This window comes from Hypanus sabinus, chromosome 1 (assembly GCF_030144855.1).
Source record: "Hypanus sabinus isolate sHypSab1 chromosome 1, sHypSab1.hap1, whole genome shotgun sequence".
Classification (NCBI taxonomy): domain Eukaryota; kingdom Metazoa; phylum Chordata; class Chondrichthyes; order Myliobatiformes; family Dasyatidae; genus Hypanus; species Hypanus sabinus.
This window is the reverse complement of record NC_082706.1, coordinates 190,344,135-190,357,229: the sequence shown is the minus strand read 5'-3', so window position 1 is coordinate 190,357,229 and position 13,095 is coordinate 190,344,135. Positions and strand designations below refer to the sequence as shown.

The window sequence follows — 13,095 nt, the reverse complement described above, 5'->3', positions numbered from 1 at the left end:
ATTATACAGTACTGAGTTTTAGGGACATGTACAGCTAAAGTGCCTAAGACTTCTGCACAGTACTGTATATTGGTTAAAATAGGGAAGTGTCTGAAAACTAGAAATAAGAGTACTTAGCTTTGGATTAGCTCAGTTCTATTAAGTAATTTGGTAACTGAAAGGACATAATATACAGTACTGTGCAAAAGGATGAGACTCTCGAGCTATATATATATAGGTGCCTAAGACTTTTGCACAATGCTGTAGCTCTGAAACTTCTTACTGCCCGTTACGCTGCTGGCATTTAGGGCAGCAATGAAGGTCCTCCATCTAAGGTGGTGTGCAGGGCTTCCTTCATCGTGTCAGTAGCTTGGTCTCAGATTTCACCCCGGTGGGTCTGTGCACACAGATGTAGAATGATTCCCCATTGCTTTCTCCATAACAATTTTTTTCACTGGTCAGGGTTGTTAGCCCTGAGTTGAACACCTGAACCTGGAGGACCGGTGGACCACTCTTAGATTGGCCTCTACCCTTTCACCTGTTTAGCTTGGGCAACCCTACCAAGAGCCAAAGCATAAAGCCCTGACTCCAGCCGGCATAGCTCTCTGGGTCATTGAGGCATGCAAGCCTCCACACCCAACGACAAAGTCGTGGTCCTCTTGGAAGAGTTCTAAAATTTACTTACTTATTAATTTTAAAGTCTGTGACTGAGCAAATTCAAGATATGTGCCCAATTCCTTGCATTTCACCATCTGTGATAAACATTCTATTTTTTATTGTGTTACGCAGGTTGAAGTGTTGTGATGGAATGAATAGAAAGATCGGTAGACAACCCAAGCAGAGTAGTGTAAAGTGAAAGGTTTGAGGAAATGCCAACACTCATTTTATGTGATCATATGTTGATTGGACATCACTTGTCTATGATGACCTCTGACTGGACACATGCTGACATACGTTTTCAAAAACATAAGGTATTCCCAGACTTAGACTAAATAAGAGATACAGCTTTATTATTTTAGTCTTTTTTGCCTCAAAAAGATGGTGTCCATCACTAAGGACACACCTCCCCACCACTCAGGACATGCCCTCTTTTCATTGTTATAATCAGGTAGGAGGTACAGAAGCCTGAAGGCACGCACTCAACAACTCAGGAAAGCTTCTTCGCCTCTGCCATCCGATTTCTGAGTGGACATTGAACCCGTGGACACTACCTCACTACTTTTTAACTTCTGTTTTTTGTTGCACTGTGTATACACAATCTTACTGTAATTCATTTTGTTTTCCTTTTTCTCTATACTATCATGTACTGCTGCCACAAAGCTAACAAATTTCAGAACCTATGCCGGTGATATTGAACCTAATTCTGATTTTGATTTGTGGAATTCTTTATTAATGATGATCTCTCATTAAGTGTGTCAATTAAATTGCCAAATTTAACATAGCTAGGTTACAATAATTTGTCCTGAAACTATTTTTGCCTTAGATTGCATGTGTATGTGTGTGTGTGTGTGTGTGTGTGTGTGTGTGTGTGTGTGTGTGTGTGTGTGTTTGTATATGTATATATATTTATCTAAAATCTGTCAACAAATGAATAAGTTTGATAGATTGATTGAGATAGAGTGTGGAGTAGGCCCTTTTGGCTAATGGAGCCTGTGTTGCCTTTATGGCATTTATTTAGTTTATAATATTTTCGCTTTAGTAAGTCATTTGTTAGCATTTTTTAGTTAAAGTTAGGATTGTTTAAAGTAAATTCGTTGTCTGTGATATATCATGGCGTGCGATGACGTCACATCCGGTTTTGCCGCGCCTTGTGGGAAAATACCGGTTTGGAGAAACAGGAAGGAGGGGGCTCACATGTGCAGGATCAGCGCAAGAAAAGTTGTATTTCTACGCACTAGAAACATAGTGAAGCAACGTCTTTTCACCATACGTTAATGTGGAAGAGTGAACAGTAAACGGTTAATCTTACTGTGATCCTGTTTTCATTGACTACCGTTTACCTCGGTGTTTAGTTCAGAGTTCCGTTACACCTGAGCGGGAACACTACAGTGAAAAGGCGGCATTATCAGGTGTTTCAAGTGCTGCAATGACAACTCGATCCAGCATCAAGTCATTGTCATCCAGCGACAGGGGCAGTAGGGCATCATCAAGTAAGGCTGCCCATGCAAGAGCTAAGGCAGAAGCCGCGAAGGTGCGAGCGTTCTACGCCGAACAAGAAGCAAAATTGAAAATGGAAGCGGCTGCCAGAGAAGCCAAAAACCAGTTGGAAAGGGCAAAGATAGCGTCAGAGTTAGAAGTGCTGATACTACACTGAGAAGCAGAAGCTGCCAGGGTGGAAGCAGAATTAATAGAGGATGCTGAAGAAATGCATGATCTGGTTGACATAAAATCTACTTCAGAAAAGATCAGATTGGAACGCACAAGTGACTATGTCCGATCTCAAACAGACTGGAAGATTCGTTCTTCCTCTCCATACTTATACGATAACGCCCCACTTCATGAGGAGTCTCAGAGAGGCCCAATTGCATCACATCCATCCGAGGAAGACAATTCACCCTTGCAACTCCGCGATGAGTTCAAGAATGAAAGGGCTGATGACAAATACTTCTCGGCACCAAACTTACCAGATTTGGCGAGAAGAGAGGCAAAGGCCGAATTCAGAACAGCGAATTCCATAACAGAGGTACGCCCTCAGTCATATACCCGCCGACATATTCCCACAGCCCACATGCCACTTGCAGTTGAACCCATGGCACAGTATTTAGCACGACGAGATCTCGTCACTTCAGGACAATACCAGTTTGACGATAAACCTGAAAATTACTGTGCATGGTACTCCTCATTCACCAACGCTATTGACGGAGTCCAGCTCAGAGCAACCCAAGAGTTGGATCTTATGGTGAAATGGCTGGGAAAAGAATCATGCGAACAAGTGAGACGCATATGTTCAGTGTACATCAACAACCCCAAGCTAGCCTTACGCAAAGCATGGGAGAGACTTCGGGAGGGCTATGCGGCCCCCGAAATTATTGAAGTGGCGCTATACCGACGTCTGGAAAATTTTTCTAAGGTGTCAGCCAAGGACCACACTAAATTAAGAGAGCTCGGAGATTTACTCATGGAGATTCAAGGCGCCAAAGAAGATGGCTACTCAACTGGTCTATTATACCTAGATACTCCATCTGGGATTAGACAAATCATGGACAAACTTCCACTTGGGCTGCAGAAAAGGTGGGTGTCTGTTGCCTCAGAGTACAAGGAAGAGAACGATGGTGGATTTCCTCCCTTTGAGTATTTCACTAGGTTTGTGTGCAAGGAGGCAAAGAAGCAAAACGACCCTAGCCTCATGGGTCCAGGAAGCAGTACAATTTACACCAAGCCAGATAAATCCACTTTGAATAATTTCAACATTAATAAACCTGTCTCAGTGGTTAAGACTAAAGCCTTTACAACTAACAACAACTCTAGCAAGAATTGTCCATTGCATAACAAACCCCACCCCCTCAAAAAATCCAGAACGTTTAGGGAAAAACCCCTTGAAGAGAGGTTGGCCCTTCTCAAGGAGAAAAGAATGTTTTAAATGCTGTTCCTCTACCTCTCACCTTGCAAGAGAGTGTACGATCGCCGTGAAGTGTCTGGAATGTAATAGCACTAATCACGATGGGGCCATGCATCCCGGCCCATTACCGCAAACTGACGAAGCTCCTTCACCCCCACAACAGGACAGCGGGGAGGGAGAGGCTTACTCCAGGCCAACTGTTGTCAGCTCGAGCTGTACAGAAGTTTGCGGTCAAGCTCAGTCAAGCCATTCTTGTTCAAAGATCTGCCTCACTAAGGTGTACCCTAAGGGAGCCAAAGACAAGGCCATCAAAGCCTATGTAATTCTGGACGATCAGAGCAATCGCTCACTAGTCAGTCCAGAGTTCTTTAACTTGTTCAACATTGAGAGTAATCAGTTCCCATACTACCTTAGAACTTGCTCAGGCAGCGTGAAAACTCATTGAAGGAAGGCAGAAGGCTTCCAGCTCGAGTCCTTGGATGGTAAAGTCGTCATCTGTCTCCCTCCGCTCTTAGAGTGCAATGGAATTTTGAATAACTGCACTGAGATCCCGACGCCAAGTGCAGTTCGACACCAGCCACATCTCCACCACATCACCAAGCACATCCCAGAAATTGATCCAAAAGCAGAAATACTCCTGCTATTAGGAAGAGATGTTATCCGGGTGCACAAGGTTAGGCAGCAGGTCAATGGACCACACGACGCCCCCTTTGCGCAACGCCTGGATCTAGGCTGGGTGGTGATAGGAGAGGTGTGCCCTGGCAACGTACACAGACTGACAGTTAACACATTCAAGACCAATGTGCTAGAGAGTGGTCACCATTCAATTTTTCAACCCCACACAAGCGTCATGTGTATTAAGGAAGCACGACAAGACTTTAACAAATGTAAAGTAACTGACAAGACGCTGGGTCAGTCAGTCTTCGCTCAAAGTGAGCATGATAATAAACTTGCTCAATCAGCTCAAGACACCATTTTCTTAAAAATAATGGACACCAAGGTCTTCAGAGATGAAGCAAATAACTGGGTCGCCCCACTACCTTTCAGAGAACCACGCCAGTGCTTGCCAAACAACAAAGAGCAGGCAGTCAAGCGGTTCAAGTCCTTGCAAAAAATCCTGAAAAGGAAACCTGAGATGCAGCAACGCACCCGATTGACCCACGAGGTACTGTGCACACTAATGGCAGAGGTCACAGCCATTATAAACGCACAACCACTCCTACCTGTGTCTTCTGACCCGGAAATCCTCTTCATACTCTCGCCATCAACGCTCCTTACGCAGAAGGCAGGAGCTCCCCCTCCACCTGGGGACTTCTCTGATAAGGATTTGTATACAAAGCAATGGAGACAGGTCCAGGCTCTGGCGAATCGGTTCTGGTCTCGTTGGAGACAGGAATATCTACCTCTGTTGCAACACAGACAAAAGTGGACAGAACCCTGCAGGAATCTTCAAGTTGGAGATTTAGTCCTGCTCAGGGACAAGCAAATCGCCTGCAACAGCTGGCCAATGGCCAGAATCACTGCCACATTCCCTCGTACGGATGGACATGTCAGGAAGGTTGAGTTGAAAACTACCGACCAAGGGGATGTGAAAATTGACCAAAGGCAGTTACAGAAGTCATTCTACTTCTACCCAATGACTGATTTAGAGACTGAAGTTTTGTATTATGTTCATTGTGACCTTAGGAAGGTCAAGCGGGGAGTGTGTTGCCTTTGTGGCATTTATTTAGTTTATAATATTTTCGCTTTAGTAAGTCGTTTGTTAGCATTTTTTAGTTAAAGTTAGGATTGTTTAAAGTAAATTCGTTGTCTGTGATGTATCGCGGCATGCGATGACGTCACATCTGGTTTTGCCACGCCTTGTGGGAAAACACCGGTTTGGAGAAACGGGAACATGTGCAGGATCAACGTGAGAAAAGTTGTCTTTCTACGCACTAGAAACATAGTGAAGCAACGTCTTTTCACCATACGTTAATGTGGAAGAGTGAACAGTAAACGGTTAATCTTACTGCGATCCTGTTTTCACTCACTATGGTTTACCTCAGTGTATAGTTCAGAGTTCCGTTACACCAGAGCGAGAACACTACAGAGCCATTCTACACAGCATCCCACCAATTAAGCTGGCATCAATCCCAGCCTAATCATGGGATACATCACAATGATTACCTAAACCAACTGGTATAGGTCCTTGTTTTGTGGGAGGAAAACGGATGAAACACAGGAAAAACATACAAACTTCTTACAGGCACCATCAGAAATTGAACCAAGCTTGCCTGTACTGTAATCCTTTGTGATTACAACTACACTACCATTCCATCCCAGCATGGTGGTGGCATCCGTCGGTCTCGAGAGACCATGGATCTACGCCTGGAGTTTCCAGGGCGCAGGCCTGGGCAGGGTTGTATGGGAGACCGGCAGTTGCCCAAGCTGCAGACCTTCCCCTCTCCACGCCACCGAAGTTGGCCAAGGGAAGGGCACTAGGACCCATGCAGCTTGGCACCGGTGACGTCACAGAGCAATGTGTTGTTAAGTGCCTTGCTCAAGGACACAGACACGCTGCCTCAGCTGAGGCTTGTACCAGTGACCTTCAGGTTACTAGTCTGATGCCTTGCCCACTAGGCCACACGCCAACACCCCAGCATATTGTGTAAAGTAACTGCAAAACTGGTGATTCGAATATTACAAAGTGAAGCCAGGAGGGAAGAGTAAATTGGATGTTTCAAAGCATGCTTCTCATCCCAAACCACGACTCACTGAGCATAGCAGATTATTCAGATTGTAGTTGAAGTGTGTTATATAATTGCTTTATATAGATGAAGATTTCCAGTGTAATGCAGTAGTTGTGTTCAACAATTCTGTCTTCTCACTTATTGAATCCAAATAATAAATCTACTTCACTTAGATTCTAACAAATCTATTAATTTCTTCCCAGCTATTTTTCTCAAAGAATGCAAGCCAAACAAAAACAATCAGCAGAGAAAAATAAAATTGGGGCCATAAGGTTTTCAAAGGCTCTGATGGTTTCACAGTCAGGTGGAATTGGCAGAACCCCTGCAAAATGTTGGTTGAATAGGATTATCACAGTTTCCTTGTGTTTCTTACTTGCCCTCGAGCCATATGTCAGTGGCATGCAGCAGCAGGCACAGAAGTGCTGGGAGTTGCTGCCCAGGTACCTGAGGCAGCAATCGATGAATTGATGGTGTAAGGTACACATAAGTGAGGTTCTTATATTTGGCAGACGCACACATGCATAGCCCACGACATTATTTATCTCATTGGGTGCTCTTGTTGTGGCCTACTCCACACCGGTGAGACTTCACCGAGCACTTGCACTCTACCACTGACATTTCGATCTCCTGGTTGCCAGACATTTAAATTCTCACCCCCATTCACACACCGACGTGTCTGCCTTGGCCTCCTCCACTGCCAGGGTGAGGGGAAATGCAAACAAAAGGGACAACACCTCATACTCTGCCTGCATAGTCCATCACCCAGCAGCATTCATTTCAGCATTGAATTGTTCTACTTCTGGCGGCTGCTCCCTCTCTGTTCATTTCTCGTTCCTTCTGAGCTACCTGCTCTCCATTGCCGTGCCTCTGTCGGCTCTTACATCCCGTCCATCTGCACAATGCCCACACACTCCTCCCATCTGTTCCCATGTGCTCTCCCCTCCCCTACTACTCCCACCCACTGTCCCCTCCCCACTACACCCACCCGCGCTCCCCTCCCCCACTACACCCACCCGCGCTCCCCTCCCCCACTATTCCCACCTGCTTTCCCCTCCCCTTCCTCCATTCCATGCTCCATCTTCCTCTCCAACCAGATTCCATCAAATTCACCACCTTGTCACTTCATTCACCTATCACCTCCCAATTTCTATTACTATTAACACATACAAAATGCTGGAGGAACTCAGCAGGTCAGGCTACATTTACAGGATGTTTCAGGCTGAGACCCTTCATCAGGACTGAAAAGGAAGGGAGAAGAAGCCATAATAAGAAAGTGGTTGGGGGATTCGGAGTGCAATCTGGAAGGTGATAGGTGAAGCCAGGTGAGGGGGAAGGTGGGTGGGTGAGGGAGGAAGGATGAATTCAGAAATTGGGAGGTGATAGGTGGAAAAGGTAAAGACCTGAAGAAGAAAGAAGCTGATAGGAGAAGAGAGTGGACCACAGGATAAAGGGAAGGATGAGGGGCACCAGGGGAGGCAGTAAGGAAGGTAAGGAGAGGTAAGAGGAGAACCAGAGTAGGGAATGGAAGAACGGGTGGGGAAAAATTACCGGAAGTTATAGAACTTGATCAGAAGTGGAGAATGTTAGCATTTTCAAGTTCCTAGGTGTCAAGATCTCCGATGATCTCCCAACATATTGATGCAGCTACAAAGAAGACAAAACAGCAGTTTAAAGAGATTTGGTTTGTCATCTAAAACACTCAAAAACGTCTACAGATGTCCCTTGGAGAGCATTCTGACGGACTGCATCAGTCTGGTGTTGGTGGGGGGGTGGCAGGGGCTACTGCACAGGAAAGTTGTAAAGTTCGTCAGCTCCATCTTGAGTACTAGCTTCCGTGGCATCCAAGACATCTTCAAGGAATGGTGCCTCAGAAGAGCAATTAAGAACTCCAATCACCCAGGTCATGCCTTCTCATTGTTACCATCAGGTAGGAGGTACAGAAGCCTGAAGGCAGAATCAGCAATTCAGGAACAGCTTCTTTCCCTCTGCCATCCGATTCCTAAATGGACGTTGAACCCATGAACACTATCACACTTTTTTAATTATTTCAGTTTTTGCACTATTTTTAATTTAACTGTTTAATATACATATATATATATATATATATATATATATATATATACTTACTGTAATTGATTAATCATGTATTACCACTAAGTTAACAAATTTCAAGTATTAAATCTGATTCTGAAGTTCATGTCATCAGGTTGAAGCAAATATGTGTGTTGCAATACATTGGCACTACATCATGCCATGATGTGTTTCAGCTGCAATAAATTGTCATTATTTTCAGCAGCTATTTATTCATTAAGTTATAAGAAACTTAAAAACTTTTACACTTCCACTGTAAGTTTTTTGAAAAGTATAATTTGGTCCCCCTCAGGTTATGAACACCCAAGCTGAGGATACTCCATAGCAATGAACAAGCATTTGGAGGACCAGCAGGGTGGATAGGATTGGGTGTGCCGGTGGCTGGATGGGAACAAAGCATTTCTCCATGCCTTCTCTCCCTGATCCCTACACCCTGGCCGAACCACACCTGGGACAAGCTGAGTAGTCTGTTTCCCTCACTCGCGAAGTCAGTGAGTTTAGACGATGGCCACTGTACCCATGCCTATTAGCTCACACATCTCAGCTAGTTTTGTGATACCTTCCCACACATTTCCGATTTACGAGCAAAGTTCAAACTAAATTTTATTATAAAAGTGCGTAAATGTCACTTTATACAGCCCTGAGATTCATTTTCCTGCGGGCATACTCAGCAAATCTATAGAATAGTAACTATAACAGGATCAATGAAAGATCAACCAGAGTGCAGAAGACAACAAACTGTGCAAATGCAAATATAAATAAATAGCAATAAATAACGGGAACATGAGATAACGAGTCTTTAAAAGCGAGATCATTGTTTGTGGGGACATTTCAATGATGGGGCAAGTGAGTTTATTCAAGAGCCTGATGGTTGAGGGGTAGTAACTGTTCTTGTACCAGATCAGATTCCAAACATTTCTCAGCAATGGAACCTTGCTGTGCCCTGGGGCTGTCTATAAAATAAAATACTGCATTTATTTATGTTTCAGATTCATTTTGATGGATGGAGTCATCATTATGATTACTGGCTTGATGCAGATCATCCTGATCTTCACCCTGCTGGATGGTGCGCCAAGACAAATCACCCACTGCAACCACCACTTAGTAAGAGAAATTTAAAACTCTCTTTGGATTACATTTCCCTTCATATATAAAATACCCTTTGTTTTGTATTATGCAAATAATACAGTTTACTGTCTAGTCGAATTAGTCTTAACATTTAGTTTGATATCTCATCAAATGGTATAACATCACCATGCCATTTTGCATGAATCAGTCACAGGTGACCTCATCTGCCAATCACACCTTATTCTAGTGCTTTATTTACATGTCACCTTGCTTGAGCTCCTGGGAAATAGAATGTAGAGGCTTGCTGGAAAATATCTTCCCGCAAGTCCTTTCATGGAAATTGGTCATTTAACGTCTTGGTTTTACAGAAATGAGAATTTAAACAGATCAGGTGCCTATCTTCCTTCATGCACCAGAGTTAAAAGCTAGAAGTACACCAGGGTCTCTGCATTGACCAGGAATAGATTTTCAGCTGTCAGTAATCAGCGTGAGACTATCATTAAATCCTCGCAGGACACCTTTTAGTCCTTTGGTGATGCTGCCTGCATGATTTGCAAATCTGTTGATGTCAGCTTGGTTAAGAATTACATTGCACTGCTCTCAGCCTTCACGTGGATTTCACTGTTACGAGTGATTCTTTCATGATCCAGCGTGTTGTTTGTTAGTGATCCTGCAGCTTCCACTTTCTGCTGACTGCTCTGCAGTGAGTTGAATTCCTCTGAAATGTTTGTGCAGGGATATCCCACCCATTTGCCACATATTCTGGGGAGGGACATTCACAATTTACATTAGCGTCTGATGTTATTCCAGCCGCATTTGCTTCAATGATTATATGAAGATCAAACTCTGTCAGCCTGAAAACTTTTACCTTCCCTTACACTCTTCCATTGTTTTATAGATTATGTCTGGTCCCCTGCAGGTAGGAATTTATTGCTCACCAAGGGTAGTAGAGCTATGTGATTTAAAGATTTCTTTTAACGTTAGCTGCTCTGTCGCAGATAAACTGCTAGGTTGAGGACCTGGGACTTTCCAACCTTATCATTAAAATCTCAGTAATGGGGCATTAGTCTGCTCAATTTCATAAGCTTTTTGTAATTTTTCTTTGATTTTAAGTAATAATTCAGTTATTCCTCTAAACAATTTGTTTTCATATCCAATAACCATTCTACTTCACATTATATATTATCTCTTTTTTTTAGTCTTCCTGCTGTCAATCTTTACTTTTGCTCTCTACTTCCTCCTTCATCTGCACTTTAAAATTTGTGTAACTTTTCCCTGTTCTGATGAGAGATCCTTGACATAAAATATAAAATCTGTTTCTCTTTGACCTGACATCTTCATCTACTTCTGTCTTTTACTTCAGATTTCCAGTGTCTGACTTTTTTCTTTTTATTAATGTTTTTTTCTTTTATTATAAATTATGAAAAAGAAATCAAAATTTAGCAATTGTTCTGACACTTGCAGAAGTAACTTCAGTTTTTTATATATATTTCCTTTTCATGTTTCTATTTGGTCCATTGAATCTATGTTGGCTCACAGAGTAATCCCGTAGTTCCATTTACAGTATTTGCATGGCCTCCATCTCCCTATCTCTCTCCCTCTGTCTCCTCCCTCCCTCTATCCATCTCCCTCTCTATCCCTCTATCCATCTCCTTCTCGCCATCACCCTCCCACCATCTCCCCCTTCTCTCTCCCTCCCTCTATCCATATCCCTCCCGCCATCCCATCCCTCTATCCCCCTCTATCTCCCACTCCCCAACTGTCTCCCTCCCTCCCTGACTCTCCCTCTCTCTCTCTCTTGCTCCCTCTGATCCCCTTCCCTACCTCCTGCTATTTATCTCTCCCTCTACCCATCTCTCAACCCTCTCCCCCTCTACCTCCCCTTTACCTCTCCCCTCTATCTCCCCATCTATCTCTCCCTTACTTCTCCCTTTATCACCTTCCCTCTCTCTATCCCTCCTTCTATCTTCCTCCGTCCCTTCTATTTCCCTTCCTCTCACCTCTCTTCCTCCCTCCCACCCCTCCCACTTCCTCCAACTCCCTCCAACTCGCTCGCACTCCCTCCTTTCCCAACTCCTCCCAGTGCCTCCCTCCTGCTCCCTCCCCCTCTATCCCTCCCTCCCCACTTTGTCCCTCTATCCCCCTCTATCCCTCTCAAGCCCTCTACCCCACCTATCTGTCTTTATATGCCTCTATCTCCCTCCCTCTCCCATGGCCTTGCCCATTTTCCTGCCTTATTTTTATACCAGCCATCTTGACAAGGGACAATTTACAGTGACAGGCTAACCAGCATATCTCTAATTGTGGGAGGAAACTGGAACACCCAGTGTGTCACAGGAGAATGTGCAAGCTGCACACACAGAGTCCCAGAGGCATACTCAAACCCATGTCACTGGGACTGTGCGGCTGCACCTGCTAGAACCCTTTTTTCAGCTACATTTCAGTTTGCAAGCTTGAAATTCTGAAGCTGCATTGGTCAGCACCTTCCATTTTATGATGCCTTTAGGAAACTATTGCAATATCTGATGTTAACAAAATTGGAATCAATCAACAATATTGAGCTTGTGATCTAAAAAACTGCTTACACTTTCAAAGTTCCAAATAAATTTATTATCAAAGAACATATATGTCACGATATACAATACTGAGATTCACTTTCTTTTCTTCTTCTACAAGGAACACAATCGAATCGATGAAAGACCTCATCCAACAGACAACAAGAGACAGACAACCAATATGCCAAAAAAAAACCCAGACATGCAAATACAAAAAGAAAGAGAGAGCTTAATAATAATAGATAAATAAGCAATAAATAGCGAGAACATGAGATAGAGTTTTTGAAAATTAGTCCATGGCTTGTGGGAACATTTCAGTGATGAGTCAAGTGAAGTTATCCCTCTGGTTCAAGAAGCTATGGTTGAAGGGTTCCTGAACCTGGAAGTGAGGGTCCTGAGACTTCTGTATCACCCTCCTGATAGCAGCAGTGAAAAGAGAGTACGAACTGGATGGTGGGCTCTGTGTAAATGTGCTCAGTGGTGGGTAGGGCTTTACCTGGGTTGTATCCACTACTTTCTGTTAGCTTTTCCATGCAAGGACATTAGTGCTTCCATCCCAGGCCATGATGTAACCAGTCGATATACTCTCCATCACACGTCTATAGCAGTTGATCAGAGTTTTAGATGACATTCTGAACTTTCACAAACTTCTAATAAAGTTGTCACACTGCCATGCCTTCTTTGTAATGGCACTTAACATGCTGGACACAGGACAGATCCTGTGAAATGAGAACACTGAGGAATTTAAAGTTGCTGACCCTCTCCACCTCTGATTCCCCCAAAGAGGACTGGCTCTGGGACCTCCCATTTCCTCCTCCTGAGGTCAATAATCAGCTCCTTGATCTTGCTGACATTGAGTGAGAGGTTGGTGTTGTGGCACCACTCAGCCAGATTTTCAATTACATGCTATTCGTCACCACCTTTGATTCGGCCATTGACAGTCGTGTCATTGGCAAACTTAAATACGGCATTGGAGCTGTGCTTAGTCTCACAGTCATGAGTGTAAAGTGAGGTGAGCAGGATGTTAAGCACACAGCCTTGTGGTGCACCTGTGCTGTAGGAGATTGTGAAGGAGATGTTGCTATTTTGAACTAACTGGGGTCTGCAAGTGAGG

At 43.9% G+C, this 13,095-nt stretch overlaps 1 protein-coding gene across 11 annotated transcripts in view; it reads left to right on the top strand.

Annotated features, from left to right (window-relative positions):
- The window catches only part of LOC132401655 (lethal(3)malignant brain tumor-like protein 4), a 380,142-nt gene that overhangs the window by 203,240 nt on the left and 163,807 nt on the right, over positions 1-13,095 (top strand). For all 11 annotated transcript variants that reach the window (XM_059983770.1, XM_059983710.1, XM_059983719.1 and 8 more), the window contains one exon: positions 9,348-9,462. In XM_059983770.1, the coding sequence (XP_059839753.1) occupies positions 9,348-9,462 (115 nt within the window). The remainder of the gene's footprint in view (positions 1-9,347; positions 9,463-13,095) is intronic.